This window comes from Choloepus didactylus, chromosome 1, assembly GCF_015220235.1.
Source record: "Choloepus didactylus isolate mChoDid1 chromosome 1, mChoDid1.pri, whole genome shotgun sequence".
Lineage (NCBI taxonomy): Eukaryota > Metazoa > Chordata > Mammalia > Pilosa > Megalonychidae > Choloepus > Choloepus didactylus.
Window position 1 is genome coordinate 2,355,478 of NC_051307.1, and position 25,308 is coordinate 2,380,785.

Below are 25,308 nucleotides of genomic sequence, written 5' to 3' on the forward strand. Positions count from 1 at the left end.
TTTGCTAGCTCTTCTTGGAGGGAGGGTTGGTCTGTAACGAGGTTTCTGCCATTACCAGAAGCAGAAATTCTGTCCTAATTTTCACCGATGCTCTACCAGGCTTCCCTCTTGGGGCGACTCGCCAGGATGGCCGTGTCACCCCCACTTGCATGCAAACCAGCAGATGGAAACACGTGTGCGTTCACAGCAGCAACAAGATGGAAAGAACCAGGTACCTGCAGGTAGGAAATTCGGGAAGACTGCCTCCTGCCTTCCTTACAGGAAACAGACTCTTTAAAAAGGATGCAACACAGGAAGAGTGATGGTCAGAAGCTCCGCTTTTAGAAGCATCACGTATTTGTCATTCTATATGTAAACCTGCTAATTACAGGGAATTCAGAAAATACAGACGAGACCAAGAAACTAAAAATCATCTCCTTTCATCCTTTGGAGACAGCCATCCCCTGAACTGTTTGATTTTTGTTTAATTTTACTCAGTCACTTTTCCAAAGAGCTTTGGATGGTTGGTTTATATTGCACAATTGTAGTTACACAGTAAATAGATTTCTGTGGCCCATTTCCCACTTGGCATCATAACTTAAACATGTTTGAATGTTTATGTTATAGTTCAGAGAGGCTACATGATATTTATCAGAGATCATCTTACTTCTCTATTGGACTTGAAATGGTTTCCAGTTTTCTCGAGGTAGCAAATTCTTACATTATCTCAACTATTTTCCGTCATGATTCAGAGAAAAACAACTCACCCTGGGGGGTCTCTTCCCTTGATGTGGGAATGCTAGAACCGAAAACGGGCTCCAACGTGCCTGCAGGTTGTCACACCCCAGGCTCCCAGAACAATCTGTCCCTGGCTGCTGCTGGACGGCACGTGCTGGACGCAGCCTCAGCCCCGGCGGCGGTGTCTGGGCCAACCCCACCGTCACAGACGGGCTTTAGGGGCTGCCTAACGTGCTTCTCCCTGTCGCTCACTCGCCACGCCTGCCCCAGTTGGCAGCGGGGGGCCAGGCGCCCAGAGCCCCCACCCTGACGAGTCCCTACGAGTCTCTGGCCTGGGAAGGGGAGGCACTGAGGGAGCCAGGGGAGCGCAGGGAGGCGGGAGCACTCCCACACGCTCTCGGGAGCACGGAGAGGTTCTCAGAAGGTTCGGCTTGTGGCGCATGCACCTGCCCCCAGGCTCACTCCGTCATCCCACAGAGCAGAGCAGGCACACGGGGCACTTCACGGCTGCCCTCGGTGGTGCACGCGTCCCCGTGGCCTGGAGTCGGAATCTGGGGTGTTCCCCTGCCTGCCCGGCAAGCAGAGTGGAGGGTCTGCTTACAAGGGCAGGAGACCCTGATGGCTTTTGCCCCCCCCCCCATCTTCAGGTGGTTCAACCCAATCCAGAGCATTTCTCTGGCTTCCCTCTGGGGCCAAGCACAGCTCAGGGGCGCCCGAGGCCACTCGGATCTTCCCAGACTGCAGCAGCCAGGAAGGAAGCCCAGGCCCCAAAACCACAACAGGGAAAGGGAAGGCCACGTGGAGCCACCGGCCAGGGCAAAACGCACAACACAGGGGGCTATAAAAGCCACAGCACGGCACACCGCACTCACACACTCACACACTCTCACACACACACACACACACACCTCCCAGCTCACCTCCTGCCCCTCCCCCACCGTGGCTGCATCCACCATGTCCGTCCGCTCCAGCGACGTGAGCTACGGCCGCCGGGTCTGCCTGCCCGGCTCCTGCGACTCCTGCTCAGACCCCTCCTGGCAGGTGGACGACTTCCCCGAGAGCTGCTGCGAGCCCCCCTGCTGCGCCCCCAGCTGCTGTGCCCCCATCTGCTGTAACTCCTCCTGCTGCGCCCCCACCTGCTGCGCCCCCACCTGCTGTAACACCACATGCTGTGCTCCCACCTGTTGCACCCCTGCCCCCTGCCTGACCCTCATCTGCACCCCAGTGAGCTGTGGGCCCAGCCCCTGTCAATCGATCTGCACCAGCTCCTGTGAGCCCTGCTGCCAGCAGTCTAGCTGCCTGCCTGCTTGCTGCACGTCCTCCCCCTGCACGTCCTGCTGTGTGCCCGTCTGCTGCAAGCCCGTCTGCTCTGGGCCCACCTGTTGTGGGGTCTCCCCCTGCCAGGACACTTCCTGCTGCCAGCAATCTAGCTGCCAGCCTGCTTGCTGCACATCCTCCCCTTGCACGTCCTGCTGTGTGCCCGTCTGCTGCAAGCCCATCTGCTCTGTGCCCACCTGCTGTGGGGATTCCTCCTGCCAGGACACTTCCTGCTGTCAGCAGTCTAGCTGCCAGCCTGCTTGCTGCACGTCCTCCCCCTGCACGTCCTGCTGCGTGCCCGTCTGCTGCAAGCCTGTCTGCTGCAGACCCTCCTCCTGTGTGTCCCTCCTCTGCCGCCCCGTGTGCAAGCCCGCCTGCTGCGTGCCCACCTCCTCCTGCTGTGCCCCCTCCTCCTCCTGCCAGCCCAGCTGCTGCCGCCCGGCCTCCTGCGTGTCCCTCCTCTGCCGGCCCGCATGCCCCTGTCCGGCCCGGACATCCTGCTGCTGATGGGGTGTGGTCCTCTGCCAGGGCAACTGAGCTCCAGACCCTCCTGTCACCTGCTGTCACTGCTGCTTGAATTCCTCCCCTGCCAAATAACAGCTTCTGAGTCTGCCTTCCCAGCCTGCCCCTGAGCCAGAGCACATGGCACTCTGGAAATTGGAAAGTGATTTTCACGCTGTAATGTCAACAAATTAGGAGGCCCAGAAGCCACAAGCCCGTGTCACGTGGCCTTCTGGGCACCTGTCCCCTCCCCAGGCACATCTCGAGTCTCGCAGCCTTGCCGGTGGCATCGTCCTCGGCTCCTGAGACCTGGCCCCTCTCTGGCCACCTGAACGAACCAGAGGACATGCCCCCTTTGCTTTTGCCCCTTGCAGCCCCCAGTGTTGCAGTGAGAGGCTGTGGCCCACGGGGCACCGCGGACAGAACCACCTGGAAGGTTGGAGAGGAGGCCACGGGCACACCCAGGGCCCGTCCTGCGCCTGACCTCGACAGCGTCCCTCCCTCAAGGCATGTCCACTGCCTGTGGCCTCCCCGTGGTCAGCTCCACCCGTGGCCGTGCTCTCGGGCCTGTGGCTGCCCCACCGGGCAGAGCTCCGCGTCCCCCGGCCGCCCCCTCGGCCTCCCGGGCAGACACCGCCTTCCTTGCGGCTCTCCTGGAAGCACAGACGTCCGCCTGCCCGCCCCGAGGTCTGGGGAGTTACGTCCCCTGATAAACCAGCCGAGGTGCTTGAGATCCGCGTCACTTCTCTCCTCGCTGGGGGGATTCACTCGTGCCGCTGTTTGGGCCCAGACTTTTCTTAGTTACAGATGCAGTTTTAAAAATGGATACAGGATACTCCAATTTTCACTCCTCTGGAACCAAGTCTATGTCTCAACAAATGTACACAGTTGTGAAGCCGCCACCATGAAGACGTAGACCCGGAAAGTTCCGTCCCGCCCCTGTAGCCCATTCGCCCCCAACCCAGCCCCTGAAACCACTAAGGAGACTTATTTTTCCCTAGAACTTTACCATTTACAAATTGTTCTCATAGAATAGTACGGTATTTAGTATTTTGCCTTGTAGTAAATGGAGAAGATATTTGAACATTCCTCACCAAAGAAGGGATACAGATGGCAAATACACCTGTGAAATGAGGCCCGACATGGTGAGTCATCTGGGAAACGCAGATGAAAACTCAAGGAAAGCCCACTACAGAGCTCCCAGAAGGGGTCACAGAGCAACGGGTCTGAGACGTCAAGGGCTGGCCCCGTCTGTGGCGCGAGTGAATGAACCTGACCGTAAACCAATGTCTCCGTCCGTTTCCTGTTCCGGCCAGTCGTCTGTTCTCTTCCCCCCTTACTCAGCATCCTTGGAGAGCAAGTTTTGAAATTTTCTTTCTGCCATTTTCCCTCATCTACTTCTCATTTATGTGCATATTTTATTTATTTTTCTTGTGAAAATGACAGCATGAATATATGACATATTAAAGTCAGATACAAATTAGGCCTCATCCCATTTCCCAGAAAATGCAGCGAGCTCAGGATATTTGGACTCCATTTGGTCCCATTCTGACTTAGCGATATTGTTACCATGTATTTGATTTGCATACATATTAAAAATTCACAAGACATTTTATAATTCAGTGTTCATTGAGATTTATTCGCTAACCCTTCTCTTGTCTCACTTCATTTGTTTATCAATTTCTTCACTTCCATTTGGGATCATTTCTTAATGCCTTAAAGCTCCTTTCAATATTTCTTTTAGTGCAGCTTCTGCTGGTGACTTGCCCTCTTAGTGTTTCCTTGCCTAATGTTTTGGTTTGCTAAAGCAGATGAAACGCAATATACCAGAAATGGTTAGACTTATACAATGGGGATTTATTAACTTACAAGTTTACAGTTCTGAAGCCATGAAAAATGCCCAAATCAAGGCTCAACAGGCAATGCTTTCTCCTGAAGACTGGCTACCAGCAAGCCTCAGCTCCTCTGCTGCACAGCCAGGCACACGGCGGCCTCTGCTGACGCGTCTCTCCCGGTTTCATTGCTTCTAGCTTCTGTACTCAGTGGCTTCCTGTCTGAGCTTCTCCATGTTTCTCTCTTTTAGCTTCTGTCTCTTTTAGCTTCTCCAGGTTTGTATTTTTTGTAAATGTCTTTTATCCTCTTATAAAGGACTCCAGTAAGAGGATTAAGACCCACTTGAATGGGTGGGTCACATCAAAAGGTCCCACCTACAGTAGGTCTACACCCACAGAAATGGATTAAAAGAACATGATATTTTCTAGGGTAAATGCAGCCTTAGACCATCCCACTGCACCCTGTGGACCCCCAAAGATATATTCTTTCCAAATGCAAAATACATTCATTCCATCACAGTATCACAAAAGCCTTAAATCATTTTAGTAACAGTAATAAGTACAAAGTCTCATCAAAATCAATTACAGGCCTGGTCTGTCTGGGGCAAAATTCCCCTCTGGCTGTGAACCTGTGAAACTTAGAACAAGTTATCTGCTTCCAGTGTACAAGAGGGACAGTTAAACAAACATGCCCATTTCCATAGGGAGAAACTGGAAGGAAAACAGGGATCACCAGACTCCAACAGTTCTGAAAACCTGCAGGGCACACTTCGTTAAATTTTTTTTTCATTTTTTTATTGTGAGCTTTAACATACATACATAACAGTAATAACATTCAATGTAGGATTTCACAAGCAGTTAGAGAGCAAAACTCAAAGAATGTCATGGGTCACAGTTCCACAACTTCAGCCACTTCCATTATTGTAAAATGTAACACACATACAGAAAGGTGTCATCTCTTGATGTGCAGCTCAACAAGCAGTCATAAAGGTAATTTCAAAAATTGTTATGGGTTATGGTTCCACAGTTTCAGTTCTTTCTTTTTTCTGCAATGCAAGGTATACACAGAAAGGTGAAGATCTTCAAAGCACAATTCAATGAGCAGCCATAGAGCAAATCCCAAAGGGATGAATCCCATTAACATTCCATTGTCACTCCTCACCATTCCCATACCACTGAGATCACCCACGTTACCAAATCTGTGCACAGTAGATTACTAGGTTCTGACTGTCTCCAGGTCCCCTATATTCTACTTTTGTAGACTTTTATTTTACATTTTTCATAGAGTTCACATTAGTGGTAACATGCAATATCTCTCTTTGAGCCTGGCTTATTTCGCTCAGCATTATGTCTTCAGGGTTCATCCAAGTTGTCGTATGTTTCACGACCTCGCTCCTTCTTCCTGCCACATGGTATTCCATCGTGTGTATATACCACATTTTGTTTATCCATTTGTCTGTTGAAGGACACTTGGATTGTTTCCATCTCTTGGCAATTGTGAATAATGCTGCTATGAACATTGGCGTGCAGATATCTGTTCGTGTCACTGCTTTCCGATCTTCCGGGTATATACCGAGAAGTGCAATTGCTGGATCGAAGGGTAACTCCATATCTAGTTTTCTAAGGAAGTGCCAGACTGACATCCAGAGTGGCTGAACCATTATACAGTCCCACCAACAGTGAATAAGAGTTCCAATTTCTCCACATCCCCTCCAGCATTTATTGTTTCCTGTTTATTTCATGGCAGCCATTCTAATTGGTATGAGATGATATCTCATTATGGTCTTTCTTCACATCTCCTTAATAGCTAGTGAAGATGAACATTTTTCATGTGTTTTTTAGCTATTTGTATTTCTTCTTCAGAGAAACGTCTTTTCATATCTTTTGCCCATTTTATAATTGGGCTGTTTGTACTATTGTCTTTGAGTTGTAGGATTTTTTTATATATCCAAGATATCAGTCTCTTATCAGATACATGGTTTCCAAATATTTTTTCCCATTGAGTTGACTTCTTCTTTACCTTTTTGACAAATTCCTTTGAGGTACAGAAGCTTTTAAGTTTGAGGAGTTCCCATTTATCTCTTTTTTTCTTTCATTGCTTCTGCTTTGGGTGTTAGGTCTAAGAAGCTATCTCTTAATACTAGGTCTTGAAAATGTTTCCTTATATCATCTTCTAGGAGTTTTATGGTACTGTCTCTTATATAGAGGTCTTTGATCCACTTTCAATTAATTTTTCTGTAGGGTGTGAGGTGGGGTCCTCTTTCATTCTTTTGGATGTGGATATCCAGTTTCCCAGCCCCGATTGTTGAAGAGACTGTTATGTCCCAATTCAGTGGATTTGGGGGCCTTATCAAAAATCAGTCGACCGTAGATCTGGGGGTCTATTTCCGAATTCTCAACTCGACTCCATTGATCAATATGTCTATCTTTGTGCCAATACCATGTTGTTTTGACTACTGTGGCTTTATACTAAGCATCAAAGTCGGGAAGTGTTAAGTCCTCCTACTTTGTTTTTCTTTTTAAGAATAGTTTTAGCAATTCGAGGCATATTTCTCTTCCAAATAAATTTGATAACTAGCTTTTCCAAGTCTTTAAAGTAGGTTGTTGGAATTTTGATTGGAATTGCATTGAAACTGTAGATCAGTTTGGGTAGGATTGATATCTTAAAAATGTTTAGCCTTCATATCCAGAAACATGGTATATTATTTCCATCTCTTTAGGTCCCCTTCTATATCTTTTGGTAAAGTATAATTTTCTGTGTAGAGGTCTTTTACATCCTTGGTTAAGTTTATTCCTAGGTACTTGATTTTTTTAGTTGCTAGTGAGAATGGTATCTTTTTCTTGAGTGACTCATCAGTGAGGTCATTTCTAGTGTATAGAAACATTACTGACTTTTGTGCATTAATCTTTTATCCCACTACTTTGTTAAATTTGTTTATTAGGTCAAGTAGCTATGTTGTCAATTTCTCAGGGTTTTCCAAGTGTGAGATCATATCATCTGCAAATAATGACAGTTTTACTTTTTCCTTTCCAATTTAGATACCTTTTATTTCTTTGTCTTGCCAGATTGCTCTGGCTAGAACTTCCAGCACAATGTTGAATAATAGTGGTGACAGGGGGCATCCGTGTCTTGTTCTTGATCTTAGAGAGAAGGCTTTCAGTCTCTTGCCATTGCATACTATGTTGGCTGAAGGTTTTCATATATGCCCTTTATCATATTGGGAAGTTTCCTTCAATTCATACCTTTTGAAGTGTTTTTATCAAAAAGGGTGCTGGATTTTGTCGAATGCTTTTTCAGCACCTGTTGAGATGATCATTTGATTTTTCCCTTTTAATTTGCTTATGTACTGTATTACATTGATTTTCTTATGTTGAACCATCCTTGCTTGCCTGGAATGAACCCCATTTGGTCATGGTGTATGATTTTTTTAATGTGTCTTTGAATTTGATTTGCAAGTATTTTTATGCAATTTTAATGAGATATAATCACATAACATACAATCATTCAAAGTGTACAATCATTTGTTCAGCGTCATCATATAGTTGTGCTTTCATCACCACAATCAAATTTGAACATTTTCAATACTCCAAAGAATAAAATAAAAATTAAAACAAAAAAGAACATCCAAGCTTCCCATTCTCCTCCTCCCCCGTTGTTCATTTACTCTTTTTAAAATACAGTTTAATTAAGATATATTCATACACCCTACAGACATCCACAGTGTATAATCAGTTATTCATAGCACCATCATACAGTTGTGCGATCACCACCAGAATCAATTTAACATTATGCTTACTCCAAAATAAAAATAAAAACAATAAAGAACACCTAAATCTTTCCATCCCCTCCATCCCACCCTATTCTTAATCTAATTTTTGTCCCCATTTTTCCACTCATCTGTCCACACACTGGATAAAGAGAGTGTGAGCCACAAGGTTTTCACAATCACACAGTCACACTGTGCAAGCTGCATAGTTATACAATTGTCTTCGAGAATCAGGGTCACTGGGTTGCAGCTCGACAGCCCCAGGAATTTCCCTCTAGCCAACACACCAAAGACTAAAAGGTGATATCTGTATAGTGCATAAGAACACCCTCCAGAGTGACCCCTCGGCTCCATTTGGAATCTCTCAGCCACTGGAACCTTATTCTGTTTCATCTCTCCTTCCCCTTCTGGTCAAGAAGATCCTCTCAATCCCACAGTGCTGGGTCCAGACTCATCTCCAGGAGTCATTTCCTGCATTGCCAGGGTCATTCACACCCCTAGGAATCACATCCCACATGGGGGTGGGGGTGCTGCGAGTTCACTTGCCGAGTGGGCTTAGAGAGAGAGAGGGCCACATCTGAGCACCAAAGAGGCTCTTCGGTGTGTGGTGGGGGGCTCCTACGCACAATTATAGGTGGGCTTACCTCTCCCCGATTTGCAAGTATTTTGTTGAGGATTTTTGCATCTATATTCATTAGGGAGATTGGCCTGTAGTTTTCCTTCCTTGTAGCGCCTTCATCTGGTTTTGGTATTAGAGTGATGTTGGCTTCATAAAATGAGTTAGGTAGTGTTCCGTTTTCTTCAATTTTTTGAAAGAGTTTAAATAAGTTTAGTGTCAGTTCTTTTGGAAACTTTGGTAGATTTCCCCTGAAGCCATCTGGCCCTGGGCTTTTATTTGTAGGAAGCTTTTTGATGACTGATTTGATCTTTTTGCTTGTGACTGGTTTGTTGAGGTCTTCTGTTTCTTCTCTGGTCAGTCTAGGTTGCTCATGTGTTTCCAGGAAATTATCCATTTTCTCCAAATTATCTGGTTTGTTGGCGTACAGTTGTTCATAGTATCCTATTATAATTTTTTTAAATTTCTTCAGGATCCACAGTGACGTCCCCTCTCTCATTTGTGATTTTGTTTATTTGGGTCTTCTCTCTTTTTGACTTTGTCAGTCTAGCTAAGGGCTTGTCAATCTTGTTGATCTTCTCCAAGAACCAACTTTTGGTGTTTTTTATTCTCTCTGTTGTTTTTTTGTTCTCCATATAATTTATTTCTGTTTTAATCCTTGTTATTTCTTTTCTCCTACTTGCTTTAGGATTAGTTTACTGTTCATTTCTTAGCTTCAGTTGTTCCATTTGTTCTTTGATTTTAGCTCTTTCTTCCTTTTTAATATAAGCGTTTAGCACTATAAATTTCCCCTCAATACCGCCTTCACTGTATCCCATAAGTTTTGGTATGTTGTGTTCTCATTTTCATTCATCTCTAGATACTTAGCAATTTCTCTTGCAATTTCTTCTTTGACCCACTGATAGTTTAGAAGTGTGTTGTTTAACCTCCAGATATTTTTGAATGTTCTAGATCTTTGATGGTTACTGACTTCTAGTTGTATTCCACTGTGATCAGAGAACTTGCTTTGAATAATTTCAGTCTTTTTCAATTTATTGAGGCTTGTTTTATGCTCCAGTATCTGATCTATCCTGGAGAAAGTTCCAAGAACACTAGAGAAAAGTGTATATCCTGGTGATTAGGGATGTAAGGCTCTATATATGTCTGTTAGGTCCAATTCATTTATCAAATTGTTTAGGTTCTCAATTTCCTTATTGGTCCTCTGTGTGGTTGATCTATCTATAGGAGAGAGTAATGACTGAAATCTCCCAGAATTATTGCGGAAGCATCTATCATTTCCTTTAGTTTTTCAATATTTGTCTCATGTACTTTGGAGCACCTTGGTTGGGTGCATAAACATTTATGATTGTTATTTCTTCTAGGTGAATTGTCCCTTTTATTAGTATATAATGTCCTTCTTTGTCTCTTATGACATTCTTGCATTTGAAGTTCACTTTATCTGAAATTAATATTACTACCCCTGCTTTCGTTTGGCTGTAGCTTGCATGGAATATTTTTTCCATTCTTTCACTTTCAATTTTTTTCATTGCTGGGTTGAAGGTGAGTCTCTTGTAAACAACATATTGATGGTTTATACTTTTAAACCCATTATGCCAATCTATATCTTTTAATTGGGGAGTTTAACCCATTCACATTCAATGTTATTATTGTGAAGGCAGTTCTTGAATCAGCCATCTTATCCTTTGGTTTTTATTTGTCTGATGTATTTTTTCCTCCTGTCTCTATTTCCTTTAAGGTGCCCTTACTAAAGCTCTTCAGTTCTGTGCCCTTCTCCAGACCTCTCTCTTCTTTCTTTTTTTCTCAGCCAGTAGAGCTCCCTTTAGTATCTCCAGTAGGGCAGGTCTCTTGTTAGCAAATTCTCTCAGCATTTGTTTGTCTGTGAAGATTTTAAGCTCTCCCTCAAATTTCAAGGGTTCTTCAGGTTCACTTATTATTTCCTCTACTTCTTCAAATCTGGTGGTGTGTGTCTCAAGAATCTTTTTAATTTGATCAACAATATCTTTTATTTCCATAAGATCCAGTATTTTTTATTTACTCTTGCAAATTCTTCTTTATGCTCTTTTAGGGTCTTTTTCATGTCCTTTATATCCTGAGCCATGATATTGATGTTTGTGAGTACTTCTTTGATTAATTGTTCCAAGTTCTGTGTCTGTTTTTTTTTTTAATTTGAGCATTTTGGTTATCCATATCTTCTGGTTTCTCCATATGCTTTAAATTTTTCTGTTGTTTTTGGCATCTTGGCATTTGCTAATCTTCATAGGGTTCTTTTAGGATATGCAGGCTTATTTAAACACTTATCTATAATTTGACAAAGCTACAGCTTGGTGGAGTGCACTTCCCCTGACCTGCCAGCAGAAGGTGCTCCTGAGCCACCTCTTATCCTCAAGCCAGTTCTCCCCAACTTCGTCTGTACACTGAGTGGGGGCCCAAACCACATGGAGGTCCAATCAGTGCACCAATTTTCCGTGTGCAGTGGGGACCACCAGCCCTGTGGGTGGGGGGCATGCCCTGTGCAGTTTGGCAGGAAGATAATAGGACTTTCCACAAATTCTTTCTGGAAAACTCCATCTCCACTCCTGACTCACACTGAAGTGGCTGGTTCCTTGTTTGGCTAAATCCTCACATGGGGCTCTATTTTCTGATGACTTGCTTCCTAGAAGCTCAGAATTTCCCAAACCATCAATTTCTGGTTTCTTTGTACCCAAGAGTTCAGTCCTCAGCTTATCCCTTTCCTCTTGCATTTTATTGTAAGTTGCAAGGAGAAGCCAGGCTGTACTTTCCAGATTTAGTTTGGAAATCTCTGGCTAAATATCCAACTTCATCAATTTCAAATTCTGCTTTCTGTCCAATATCAGTACTCATTTTGCCAAATGCTCTGCTATTTTCAAACAAGGATCACCTTCCTTCCAGTTGGCAATGACACATTCATCATTTCTGTTCAAGGCCTCATCAAAGTATCTTTAGGGTCCATATTTCCACAGTCTCTTCAAAGCAATCTAGGCCTTTTCTATCAAGCTGCTCACAATTCTTCCAGAATCTTCCCCTTATCCATTTATAAAGCTATTCCAGCATTTTGGTATTTGCAATCTTGGCAGCCCATTTCTCGATACCAAACTCTATTTTAGTTTGCTAAAGCTGGTGAAACACAGTATAATGGGGGTTTATTAACTTAAAAGTTTACAGTTCTGAGGCCATGAAAAATGTCTAAAATCAATGCGTCGACAGGTGATGCTTTCTCCCCGAAGACTGGCTACCAGTGAACTTGGGCTCTTCCAACAGATAGCAAGGCACATGGTAATGTCTGTTGGTCCTTCTTGCCCATGTTCCGTTGCTTCCAGCTTCTGGATTCAGTGGCTTCCTCTCTGAGCTTCTGCATATTTCTCTCTTTTAGTTTTGGTCTCTCTCACCTTTTCTGGGGCTTTTTTCTGTTTTTTATCCTCATAAAGGACTCCAGTAAAGAATTAAGACCCACCTTGAATGGGCTGGGTCACATCTAAAGTGAAATAAACTAATCAAAAGTTCCCACCCACAATAGGTCTACACCCACAGGAATGGATTAAAGGAACATGATCTTTTCTGAGATACATACTGCTTCAAACCAGCACAGCTGAGAATGTCATTTTTCTGCCCTCATTTATGAGCATCTTTCCCATGGGTGTAGAATTCAAGACTGGTGCTTTTCTAAACAATGAGAAGATGTTATTCCATTGTCAATGGCTCCCACAGTTTCTAGCAAGAAGTCAGGTGTCACACTTCCTGTGGCTCCTTTGCAGGTAATACATCTTTTTACCTTGAACGGACTTCAAATTGTTCCCTTTCTGTGTATTTGAGCCTCAATGCACCCAGGTGTGGCTTTCTTTGTTTTTATCATGCTAGAGATTCTTTACTGCATCTTGAATCTATGGGTTGATGTCTTTCATCAATTTAAACTTCTTGACCACTACATCTTCAAGTATCGCCACTACCCCTTTATCTCTTTCCTCTCCTTTCAGGGTCCACCCATGTCCTTAGGTTGATTACTCCCCTCTCTCTACTTCTCAACCTCTTTTCTCTTCATGCTTCAGTCTCAATATTTCTAATCTCCTCTTTGGAATTGTCTAATGCTTTGGAACTAATGAATTGAATTCTAAATTTCACTTTTTGTATTTTTCATTTCTAGGGTTTATATTTGATTCTTTTTCAGAGAATCCAGTTGCTACTGAACTCTGCACATCATCTTCTATTTTCTTGGACAAATCATCACAGTTACTTTAAATCCAAGTTTGGTCATTCTAAGATCACGATCTCCTGTAGTCAGTTTCTAGTCTTTGCGTTTCTCTTGGTCCCTGCTCAGTTGGTCTTGTCTCCTAGAATGCCTCATAATTTTTTACTGAATCCAGGCTTTGTGTATTAAAAATTATAAAGATCATTTGAGGCTCAAATGATGGTACCTGGCTCAGGGGAATACTAAGTTTTGCTTCTGGCAGGTAGTTGGACTATTGGCAGACCACCTGGAATCAGTTGGGTATTGAGCTTGTTTAAAAGTGAGTTTTAGTCTTGCCCCTAGTTTGCCCTTCATCCTAGGGAGAAGCCCTTCACATATAGTCAGTGCTCCCAATGGAAAGCCTGGGTTCCGAACCATAATCCCTCTACCTGGCCATGCCCTGAATTCTGCTTTTGTCCTTCCACTTCCACAAGACCATGAAATGCTCTGCTAAACTTCCCTGCCTCTTGGCTTCCACCCATGAATTGGCAGACATCTCGATTAGAGAATCCACGATGCAGAGTAGCCTCACCTCTGTGCACTTCTCTTATGATGCAGACTTGGTTACTAGGTTGTGGCTGCCTTGGATCCTTCCTGGTGACTTCACACAGAGAATTTCTTTCCTAAAGCCAGATTTCCTAATTTTTCTCAGTTAGGTGGCTAGTCTGATGCAGGCTCAATCATAGAGGTGAAGGTAGAAGTTGATGGAGCATTTTAAACTGTCCACCACGGGTGCTGGGCCCAGAACCAAAGACCAAGAAGCCTGTTTATGCCTGGCCCTGGAGGGTCCACACCTGCCCAGCACAGTCCTTTTCTTGAACCCAAAGATGCCCTGAGATGCCGAGCAGAGGACATGGGGTAGCAGACACAACCTGGAGCCACAGAAGGCAGTTTGAACATTAGAAGACCCAGCGCCTTGGCCAGGAGACCATGTCTAATCATAGATGGTCCTTCCAGGCTGTGCAGCCCTGGGAGAATCCATCAGACTCCTGGACCCGCTGTCCACATTCCCAAGGTGGCAGCACGGGATGACCCGGAGGACAGCAGGATGGGGCGGTGCTGGCTGCACCCCAGCCTGGGCAACTGACCCAGTGGGCTGAGTGTGGCAGGAGGATCCCAGCCCAGGAGGATGGCCGAGACCCACTCCTGCTGCCAACCCACACTCCTGCTCCTGGGGTCCTCAGAAGGGGAAGGAGACTGAGGACACCACAGGCAGTAGATTTATGAGCTGGGCATTGTCACATGGCAGAGAAAAACATCCCTAACTTGGGTCCTGGGAAATGGCTCCACCAACAAGGAAGGGGCGGCTTGGGGACTCTCCTGGTGGACAAACAAGCCGGGGAGGGGGATAAAAGCCCCGAGAGCTGGAGCCCCTCACACTCACACACACACACTCACACACTCACCCCCTCCTCCCAGCTCACCTCCTGCCCCTCCCCCACCATCGCTGCGTCCACCATGTCCGTCTGCTCCAGCAACGTGAGCTACGGCCGCCGGGTCTGCCTGCCCAGTTCCTGCGACTCCTGCTCGGACCCCTCCTGGCAGGTGGACGACTGCCCCGAGAGCTGCTGCGAGCCCCCCTGCTGCACCCCCACCTGCTGTAACTCCTCCTGCTGTGTCCCCACCTGTTGTGCCCCGACCCCCTGCCTGACCCTCATCTGCACCCCAGTGAGCTGTGGGACCAGCCCCTGCCAATCTGTCTGCACCAGCTCCTGTGAGCCCTCCTGTGGCCAGCAGTCTAGCTGCCAGCCTGCTTGCTGCACGTCCTCTCCCTGCACGTCCTGCTGTGTGCCTGTCTGCTGCAAGCCCATCTGCTCTGTGCCCACCTGTTGTGGGGTCTCCCCCTGCCAGGACACTTCCTGCTGCCAACAGTCTAGCTGCCAGCCTGCTTCCTGCACATCCTCCCCCTGCACGTCCTGCTGTGTGTCCGTCTGCTGCACACCTGTCTGCTGCAAGCCTGTCTGCTCTGTGCCCACCTGTTGTGGGGTCTCCCCCTGTGAGAACACTTCCTGCTGCCAGCAGTCTAGCTGCCAGCCTGCTTGCTGCACGTCCTCCCCCTGCACGTCCTGCTGTGTGCCCGTCTGCTGCAAGCCCGTCTGCTGCAGACCCTCCTCCTGCGTGTCCCTCCTCTGCCGCCCCGTGTGCAAGCCTGCCTGCTGCGTGCCCACCTCCTCCAGCTGTGCCCCCACCTCCTCCTGCCAGCCCAGCTGCTGCCGCCCGGCCTCCTGCGTTTCCCTCCTCTGCCGGCCCGCGTGCCCCCGCCTGGCCTGCTGCGGCCCCTCCCTGGCCCGGACTTCCTGTTGCTGACCAGGCACATGCCCCAGGGCCAGCCGGGCTCTTGGTGCCTCTCTGTGTGCCCCTCACAGCCATCTGTCAGCCTGACCTGACCACATTGGACGGCTGACCCCACCTGAGAACAGGCACCTCCACTGCATCCTGAAGTGACCTTTGCTCCCCAGCTCCGAGGAACTCGCCCAGCCTTGCTACTCCCTGAGGCTCCTGCCTCCTGGCAACCCGCCAGCACCTGCCTTCTGTCCCTCCCCCCACCCCATTGGCCTCTGTGCTCCCCACCATTGGCCTCAGCTTCCCAGCTGCCAACAGCCCCAATAAACTCGCCTGGATCACCTACTCTGCTCGCCTACCTCAGTCCCTCAGCTGACACACCATCTAGGTCTAGCTCAGGTGCTGGTTCCCTGCAGACACGATGTTTCTACGAATGAGGGAGAAGCTGGGAAATTACAGGGCAGCGCCTAGTTCCTCCGGGAGGGTCCCTGGACCACACACCCCTCACCCAGGAAGGCTCAGTCCCCACTCGGCCCCGTGCCCAAGGCTTTCCCGAGGTGGGCCATCCATAGACTTCTCTGTTCTGGAAGCTTCTCCACCCCCTCTGGCCCTCTTTCCACCAGCTGTCTTCCTAGTCCTCTGCAGGTCCTCCAGGACGCCAGCCTGCAGCTCCAGGCACCACCACCCCGGGGCCTGGGCCATCCTCTCTGTGGCCCGGCAGTGGGAGAGGGGCTTGGCTCCAGGTTCACGGGAGCTGGGCAGACTAATTGGAAACAAAACAATCAGAGTGGGAGAAGAGCTATAGGATTCCCCGCAGCCTGCACCTCGTGCGAGGGGCCCTGTGGGAAGCCCTGGGTTCTGCCGGGGCGCGTGAGGGCTGTGTGACAGCCTGCTCCAGCCCGGTAGCCCGCGGGTCCTCGCACGGCACAGGTGCACCCCGAGCCTTTGTTCGTCTCCCCGCGGGGCTCGTGCATCCTCTGCTGCCCGTGCTAGGAAAGCTGTTGTCATGAAAACTTCCAGAGAAGACAGAGCAGTTGCACCTGCCGGCTCCTGGGGCACGGACACAGGATGGTTCTTTTGAGCTTGAAGACAAGCTTCTCCTCAGGCCAAGCTGCAGAGACCAAAAGCATTTCCACCTCTGGAAATCCCTCCAGCGTCCAGGAGGTTAAAAGGCGCCCAGAGGGCTTGGCTGCCCGGGGTCTAATGGTCCCTGGTCCTGCCGTGTCTGCAGACAGAATTGGGGTCAGAAAAGGCAACAGAAAGCAAAATGTAGTAGAAGCTTAGACGTCGTGTGGTCACTCTCCCCCTCAGTGACAGAGTCACCTGATGGCTGCCGGTCACTCGCCTTGTCACAAGTGCATGGGCTGTTTGCGTTGCTTCTTGCTTAAATGGAGGTTCATATTCTTAGCCCATTTTCTATTCAGTTATTTGTGTTTTTCTTACGAAATTAGGGCTGGGAATCCTCTGTCCATCACATGTTCTCCAATACCTTCTCTCAAGCCATTGCTTCTTTTTTCGTCCTGAAATTAGAAACATGTCTTCTAAATTTGCTTCTATTTTTTTGCAATTCTATTGCTTAGATTTAATTCTGTAATGCATCGCTAGCATAATTTGTATAAGGTATAAAAGGCTAATCTTTCCCACACCCCATCAATAGACAATTGGTTTTTTTTAGTTTTAAAGTCCATTTTCTTTGAAATGTCTCTTTTGTCTCAATCAAAATTCCTCCTTATTCATTAATCTACTTGTGAAATCTGTAGTTTGTTCCATTAATTTCTTGATCTGTTCTTGCACCTGTGCCAGGCTGTTTTGTCCACTTTAGCTTTGAAATACCCTTCAATATCTGATAAATCGTATCTTTCTTCTTTCCCAGAAATTTCTTGTACACACTCCCCTCCAATAAATTTTACAAAGTTTTTCAAGTTATTTTTAGAAATACTGTTGTACTTTTGATTGGGACTGCACTGAACTTTTGAATATTTGGGAGGAAGGTATAATTTTAAATATTCCCATCCAGTTACATGGTAAAATATATTAGATAATATATTTTGCAAATTTAGAATTTTATCATTTTCTTCTCTAGGACTTCTCTATTCCTAGTCAGATTGGTTCCTGGGTGTTTCATAAGATTATTTTTCAATTTCATTGTCTTAGGATGTGAATCTTACATTCATCCCCTTTATAAATTCTATTTATTAGTTCTTAAAGTTTGTCAGTTGATTTTTGGATTTTCTATGTAGGTAAGCTCATCATCTGAAAGCAATGAGAGTTTAACTTCTGATTTTCAAAGTTTATAATTCTTATTTCTATTTCTTTTTCCTGTTACAAGATTAATTTGTACATTCCAAATGATGCTTAACAGAATTAAAAGTATCCATGGTTTTTCCTGGTTTTTATGAGAATGTTCCCAAAGGTTTACCATCACACATGGGTTTGGGTAGATCCTTTTTGTATTTTTAATAAATTAAGGAAACAGCTTTCTATCCCTGTTCTCTATGATGTTCTTTTACTAAAATCAGGAAGGAATTTGGGGCAGATTCTGGAAACGTAGTACTGTCTGTGGCAACCTTTATGAATCTCCCTAAGTCCCAAATAGAAACAGGTAGAATTACCAGATGACAAAGAAAACTCCCTGGGTTCCGTTTAGGACAAACTCGATGACAAGGTATCACTAAAGAGCCCAAAATACAAGTGGGTAAGTGTTCCGGTTTGCTAATGCTGCCGTTACGCAAGATACCAGAAATGGGCTGGCTTTTATAAAGGGGGTTTATTTGGTTACAAAGTTACAGTCTGAAGGCCATAAAGTGTCCAAGGTAAGTCATCAAAATTGGGCACCTTCACTGGAGGATGGCCAATGGTGTCTGGAAAACCTCTGTTAGCTGGGAAGACACGTGGCTGGCGTCTTTGGATCCCGGGTTGTGTTTCAGCTCCTCGCTCAGCTCCTGTGCATTCTTCAAAATGTTGCTCTTGGGGCGTTTTGTCCTCTCTTAGCTTCTCTGGAGCAACCAGTGGGCTAGCATCCCCAAAGTGTCAGCAAAAGTCTGCTTTCAGCAGCAATAAGACTCACCCTGAATGGGCAGGGTCCATACCTCCATGAAATAATCCAATAATCCAACCTAATCAGCACTAATACATCTGCCCCTACAAGATTGCATTAAAGAACATGGCTTTTTCAGGGACATAATACATCCAAACTGGCACGGTAAGGAAAAAATGTAGATATCTCTGCAGGAGGGAGCAGAGGAAAGCCACAGGGTCTGTCACCTGGCTATGTCCTCTCCTTCCTCTTCCACATTCCCACTGGTTCCTGCTTCCAGCTCCTCCCATGGCTTTCTCTCCAAAAGGCCCCCTGTGCAGGGTTAAGCCCCATCCTGATTTGGTTGGCCACACCTTACCTTAAACTAACCTCTTTGGAGGCCCTCTTCATTGCACACAGCCACAGCTACTCCTTTCTCTTCCAGGTTTCGTTGACTTCTGGCTTCTGGCTGCTCCTGTTTCTTTTCTCCTGTGTCAACTCCCTTTGCTTAAAAGGACTTCAGCTCTGTTGGCTCAAGGCCCCCTCATTCAGTGTGGCCCCCCCCTTAACTCATAACATCTCCAAGTTCCTGTTTAGGATTGGAGTCACATCCCCAAGACCCGGGGCTGGGACTGGAACATGCCTTTTGTGGAGGTCAGGATTCGATGACCAACAATCACATCAATTAACACAGGAAAAACTTTACAAAATTCAACATCAATTAATAATTTTTAAAAACTTCCAATGAAGGAGGAATGGAAGAAAAATTCCTTAAGCTGATCAAAGGCATATATATAAAACTCTGACAAAAGACTGAATACTTTCCCCTTACCACCAGGAACAAGAAACAGATGTCCTTTCTCACCATTCCTATGTAATGTCACACTGACAGTCCTAGCCAGTGCAGTAAGGCAAGAAAACTAAATAAAAGGCACACAAACTGGCGAGGAAGAAATAACACTGTCTCTATCCATACATGAAAGGAGTGTCTACATTAAAAAAGAACCAAAAATCTACAAAGCAACTCCTAGAGCTAATAATTCCTAGAGCAAGGTTGCAGGGTACAAACTTAAAATAATAAGAAATTATTAGTATTTCTTTATATCAGCAACAAATAATTGAAATTTACAAATTTTCTTAAAAGTACCATTTACAACAGTATAAAAATGAAAGCATAGGCATAAATCTAGCAAAATAAGTACATAATGGAAACTACAAAACAGCCATGAAAGAAATCAAAGAAGACTTGAGCAAATGGAGAGCTATACCATGTTCATGGATCAAAATTTCAATGTTGTTATGATGTCAGCTATCTCTAAATTGATCCAAAGCTTCGAGGCAATTGCAATCAAATCCCAGCAGGACTGTTTGTAGATATCAACAAGCTGAATCTAAAATAAATCTGGAAAGGTAAAGAAGCTAGAACAGCCAAGACAATTTTTAAAAAGAAGAATGAAATTTCAAGACTCAAGCCATCTGATTTCAAGATTTTCTGTAAAATTACAATAACCAAGACAATGTGGTATTGGCAAAAGGTTAGATACATGGATCTAGGAAACAGAATAGAGAGTTAAGTGATGGATCCACACAATAAAGTGAACTGACTTTTGACAAAAGTGCAAAGATAATTCAGTAAGAAAGGAGAGTATTTTCGTCAAATAGTCTGGAACCATTGGCTGACAATATGCAAAAAGAAGCAGCAGCTTGCCCATACCTCAGACTTTACATAAAAATTAAATCAGTGGACTACAGACCTAAATTTCAACTATAAAAATTTTTAATTTCTAGAAGGAAATGTTTATATCTTTGTTTTAGGTTAAAGAGTTCTTAGATTCAACACCAAAAACATGAAGGAAAAGAAGATAAAAGAATGAAAAGACAAGTCACATGCTGGCAGAAAATATGTGCAAATCACATACCTGACCAATGTACTTGTGCCCAAAATATATAAAGAACTCTAAAAATTCAATAACTAAGGAAAGCTAATAAAAGGGGGGGTGTAAAGAGACATTTTACCAAAGAAGATGTATGGATGGCAAATAAGCACATAAAAAGACATTCCACTTCATTAGTCATTAGGGAAATGCAAATATAAAACCACAGTGAGATACTCTATGCCTCTATTAGGGTGGCTAAAATTAAAAGTTGAAAGCTCACAACATCATGTGCCAACATAGACACATGGCAGCTGGAACACTCACATTGCTGGTGGAGACGCAAAATGGTAAGTAGTTTGGCAGTTTTTTATGCAGTTAAACACACACTTACCATATGACCCAGCAACCTCATTCCTAGGTTTTTACCCGCCTCCCCCCAAAACAATGAAAACCCATCATCACCCAAAAACCTGTACAGAGTGTTTACTGCAACTGTGTTTACAGTCATGAAAAACAAGAAACATTGAAAATGTCCTTCAACCACTGAAGATTTAAATGGGCAATTCCATGCCATGGACTACTTCTCAAGAACAAAAAGGAAATGAACTACTGAGGCACAAACGGCACGGATGAGTGTCACGTGCAGTGTGCTAAGTGGAAGAGGCCACAGACAGTATTCCATTGATATGACGTGCTAGAAAGGAGAAAACCGCAGTGATGGAGAATCAGTGTTGCCAGGGTTTGGGATGAGGGGAGGAGCTGGCTATAAGGGGGCAACAGGAGAAATTGGGGAGGAGGTGATGGAATTCTGTGTGACACTGTGGTGGGCACGAGACTGGGCATTTGTTGACACTCAGAACTGTACACTCCAGAGGATGAGTTAAATAAAGAAGAATTAGCATTGTTTGGTTCTGTAGGGTCAGACAGAGGCATTTCCTTTCCCTGAAAAGGTTAAGAAACTTGCTCTGCTTTTCGCCTATTTCTTTGCTCTTTGTAATTTTTGTATTCGACTCCCCTTTGGATTTGCTGTCGGTTTTGCTGGACCGTGGACCCCCACGGGGCTTTCCTGGACAGCTGGTGACGGGCGACCCTTCGGAACAGCTGTGTATCTGAAATGCTTTGGCTTCCCTCGTGCCGGGAGGTGTGTGGAGTTGTCCGATCCAAGTCATTTCACACAGGCCGTGAGGGGTCTGTCCACCGCTGCCTTTGGGCGTCTGGCTCTGCAGAGCTGACGTAGGCTGTGGAGCACTCTGGAAGCTTCTAGGGTTTTGAATTTATGTTTGGTATCAGGAGTTTCACCAGTGTTTCTAGACGGGCACCACTTTCTATTCTTCTTGCCACAGATTTGTTCAGCATTTCAAATCTGAAGACCCAGGTTTCCCTTCAGCTCGGAGGATTTTCTCCTAAGCCTTCCTCTGTCTCTCCTCCTGGAACTCCTGCCTGATGGTCGTCTGGAAGCATCGTCTGTGTCCCTGAAGCTTTCCTTCTCACGGCCATTCTGCGCTGCATTTGACATACTTTTTGCCTGTCTGTCCATTCACTTCTTCACTCTTCCCGGATCTGTCCTGCCCTCTGGCCCTGCCTGTTTGTAGGGTGCACCCCACAGCCACTGAGACTCGAGAGTCACTGTCTCCACCACAAAGAGGACGTGGTGTCCCAGAGCCTGGAGAGCAGAGCACGGCGGAGGTGGACACACGTCACAGGGGCCCCGGGGCTGCCCATTTGTCCCCGTGGTGTTTTCTCAGGGGGTCAAACCCAGGCCAGGGAGTCACACAGTCCGTGGCCATGACCAGGTTTACGGGCTGTGCCACCTCGTTTGTGTAAATAGCACTGATGAGGGCTCCCAGGGCCCAGTCAAAACACCAACAAGGAAGGGGAGGCTGGGGGAGCCGCCAGCCGCGACAACACCCTACACAGGGGCCTATAAAAGCCCCGACAGCCAGGAGCACCTCACACACACACTCACACACTCACTTACACACTCACCCCCACCTCCCACTCACCTCCTGCCCCTCCCCCACCACGGCTGACACCTGCTGCTCCGGGTCCTGCCTCCCAGCTGCGTCCACCATGTCCGTCTGCTCCAGTGACGTGAGCTATGGCAGCCGGGTCTGCCTGCCCAGTGCCTGCTCCAGACCCTCCTGGCAGGTGGACGACTGTCCTGAGAGCTGCTGCGAGTCCCCCTGCTGCACCCTCACCTGCTGTGCCCCCACATGCTGTGCCCCCACCTGTTGTACCCCAGCCCCCTGCCTGGCTCTCATCTGCACCCCAGTGAGCTGTGGGCCCAGCCCCTGCCAATCAGTCTGCACCAGCTCCTGTGAGCCCTGCTGCCAGCAGTCTAGCTGCCAGCCTGCTTGCTGCACATCCTCCGCCTGCACGTCCTGCTATGTGCCCATCTGCTGCAAGCCCGTCTGCTCTGTGCCCACCTGTTGTGGGGTCTCCCCCTGCCAGGACACTTCCTGCTGCCAACAGTCTAGCTGCCATCCTGCTTGCTGCACGTCCTCCCCCTGCACGTCCTGCTGTGTGCCCATCTGCTGCAAGCCTGTCTGCTGCAGACCCTCCTCCTGCGTGTCCCTCCTCTGCCGCCCCGTGTGCAAGCCCGCCTGCTGTGTCCCCACCTCCTCCAGCTGTGCCCCCACCTCCTCCTGCCAGCCCAGCTGCTGCTGCCCGGCCTCCTGCGTGTCCCTCCTCTGCCGGCCCGCGTGCCCCCGCCTGGCCTGCTGTGGCCCCTCCCTGGCCCGGACGTCCTGCTGCTGACCAGGCACGTGCCCCAGGGCCAGCCGGGCTCCAGGTGCTGCCCAGTGTGCCCCTCACAGCCATCTGTCAGCCTGACCTGACCACGTTGGACGGCTGACCCCATCCGAGGATGGGCACTGCCACGGCTCCATGTCCTGAAGTGACCTTTGCCCCCGCCTCCTGAGAACCCACCCAGCCCTGCTGCTCCCTAGGGCTCCTGCCTCTGGGGCGCCTGCCTGCACCTGCCTTCTGGGCCCCTCCCACCCCCTCACCCCCCTGTTTTCTGTGCTCCCCACCATTGGCCTTGGCTTCCCAACTGCCAGCGGCCCCAATAAACCCACCTGGATCCCCTGCTTTGCTCCCTGCCTCAGACCCTGGGGGGACACGCCATCTAGGTCTAGCTCAGATGCTGGTTCTCGGCTGTCCTAGTTTGCTAATGCTGCAGAATGCAAAACACCAGAGACGGATAGGCTTTTATAAAATGGGGGTTTGTTTCGCTACACAGTTACAGTCTTTAGGCCACAAAGAGTCCAAGGTAACACCAGCAACCGGGTATCTTTACCGGAGGATGGCCAATGGTGTCCGGAAAACCTCTGCTAGCTAGGAAGGCAGCTGGCATCTGCTCCAAAGCTCCGGCCTCAAAACGGCTTTCTCCCAGGACGTTCCTCTCTAGCAAGCTTGCTCCTCTTCAAAACATCACTCCCAGCTGCACTCTCTTTCCTCTTTGAGTCAGCTCATTTATATAGCTCCACTGATCAAGGCCCACCCCAAATGGGCGGGGCCATGCCTCCATGGGAACATCTCATCAGAATCATCTCCCACAGCTGGGTGGGGCACACTCCAAGCAAATCCAACCAGCACCCAAATGTCTCCTCACACAAGACCACAAAGATAATGGCATTTGGGGGACACAATACACTCAAACCGGCACACCGGCAGACACGGTATTTCAATGAATGAGGGAGAAGCTGGGAAATCACGGGGCAGTGCCCAGCTCCTCCAGGAGGGTCCCCGTGCTGCTCACCCCTCATTCTGGAAGGCTCCGCCCCACTGGGCCCCACGTCCCCAGCATGAACGGGGTGGGGGGAGCCCCGGCTGCAATGTCCTTGCTGTGGAGTCGGCTCACCTCCCGCGGCTCCCTCACCTGCCTGGGGGTGCGCGCAGCTTCCCGCCGTCACTCTGGGGATCCCTCCCGCTGTGTCGTTTGCAGGCTCCCGAGCATCACACCCTCTTTCCGAACCCCCCCCACCCTCAGGCCTTTGGGAGTCTCCCTTCAGAGTGAGAGGTAAACCCAGGTGGGCCCCCGACAGTGGACCCCTCAGCCCCCGGCTGAGACCCAACTGGCCAGGAGTTAAATTAAATGGAATTGAGAGTTAAATTAAATATGAAGACCGTGAGAGGCTTTTAACTTCTTTAGGCAAATAGTTGCATCGACTTTGGGTTACAGTTTTCCAGGGGCAAAAACTGGCTAAGAAGGTGCCTATGACAGTTTGCCACAGCTGCTTTCCCTTTCCGGTTTAATTGCTTTTAATTCTTTACCCTTTTTATTGTGTTAGGCAAGGAATTAACGGGACGTAAATTATAATCAAGCACGATTTATTTTTATGTAATCCAGAGAGAAAGCACCCCGCTCTAGAGCAGTCGGGCGTGCTGCGCCCCCGGGTTCAGGGCGTCGCGGGGCGCACGTCGGACCCTCGTCCAGGCCCCACGCGCCGTGCAGCCCCCGCGCAGGGGCCTCACTGCCTCCTCTCTTGCAGAAGAACGAGTACGTCCTGGCGGGGCTGGCGCAGGAGGGCCGCGTGGTGCTCGGCCTGCGGCTGGCGCCCGGCAAGCTGCACTTCCTCTTCCCGCGCGCGGACGTGGCGGGGGCCTGGCAGACGCGCGTGACCTTCCGCAGCCCGGCCCTGGAGGACGGCCGCTGGCACACGCTGGTGCTGGCCGTGTCTGCACGCACCTTCTCCCTCACCGTGGACTGCGGCCTCCCCATGGACATGTAGGTTTGGGCGCCCGGGAGGGGGGCACAGTGCTCTGTGGGGGCTCCCCGGCAAGACGGGCGGGGGCACGGCAGCCGACCCCCCGAGCAGCTGTCCTCGGCCACCTTGCATTGTGCAGCACGGGCCTGGGTCCCGGGTCCTGGGAGCAAAGCCCCACCCCTGGGTATTAAAGTCTCAGGCGAGGGCAGGTTTTCCGAACGTGAACGCGTACGCTGTGCCTGGAACGGGCGAGGGGTTCGAGCGGTCGTCGCCATGGACTGGACATCACACTGTCCCCTGGAAAGGCCACAGCAGGGTCGGGGAGAGGGACCCGGGCCCAGGGGTGCAGGTTCCACAGCTAAGAGCTGTGTGGACATTTGGGGAAACGGACAGGGACACACGTCCGTCCAGCCCTGGGGCGTGAGCTGCA

At 48.1% G+C, this 25,308-nt stretch overlaps 4 protein-coding genes across 4 annotated transcripts in view; all 4 read left to right on the forward strand.

Moving 5' to 3' along the window:
- TSPEAR (thrombospondin type laminin G domain and EAR repeats) overlaps positions 1-25,308 on the forward strand; it is a 319,882-nt gene that overhangs the window by 246,247 nt on the left and 48,327 nt on the right. The window contains exon 3 of the mRNA XM_037830557.1: positions 24,663-24,898. Within this exon, the coding sequence (XP_037686485.1) occupies positions 24,663-24,898 (236 nt within the window). The remainder of the gene's footprint in view (positions 1-24,662; positions 24,899-25,308) is intronic.
- On the forward strand, positions 1,672-2,541 carry LOC119509643 (keratin-associated protein 10-12-like). Its single transcript, XM_037803632.1, has 2 exons — positions 1,672-1,801; positions 1,907-2,541. The coding sequence occupies exons 1-2, from the start codon at positions 1,672-1,674 to the stop codon at positions 2,539-2,541; spliced, it is 765 nt and encodes a 254-aa protein (XP_037659560.1).
- LOC119509650 (keratin-associated protein 10-12-like) lies at positions 14,443-15,300 on the forward strand. The gene has a single exon (XM_037803644.1). The coding sequence runs from the start codon at positions 14,452-14,454 to the stop codon at positions 15,298-15,300; it is 849 nt and encodes a 282-aa protein (XP_037659572.1). The 5' UTR covers positions 14,443-14,451.
- LOC119509655 (keratin-associated protein 10-8-like) lies at positions 22,201-22,926 on the forward strand. Its single transcript, XM_037803658.1, has one exon. It carries the CDS (start codon positions 22,240-22,242, stop codon positions 22,924-22,926), a length of 687 nt encoding a protein of 228 aa, XP_037659586.1. The 5' UTR covers positions 22,201-22,239.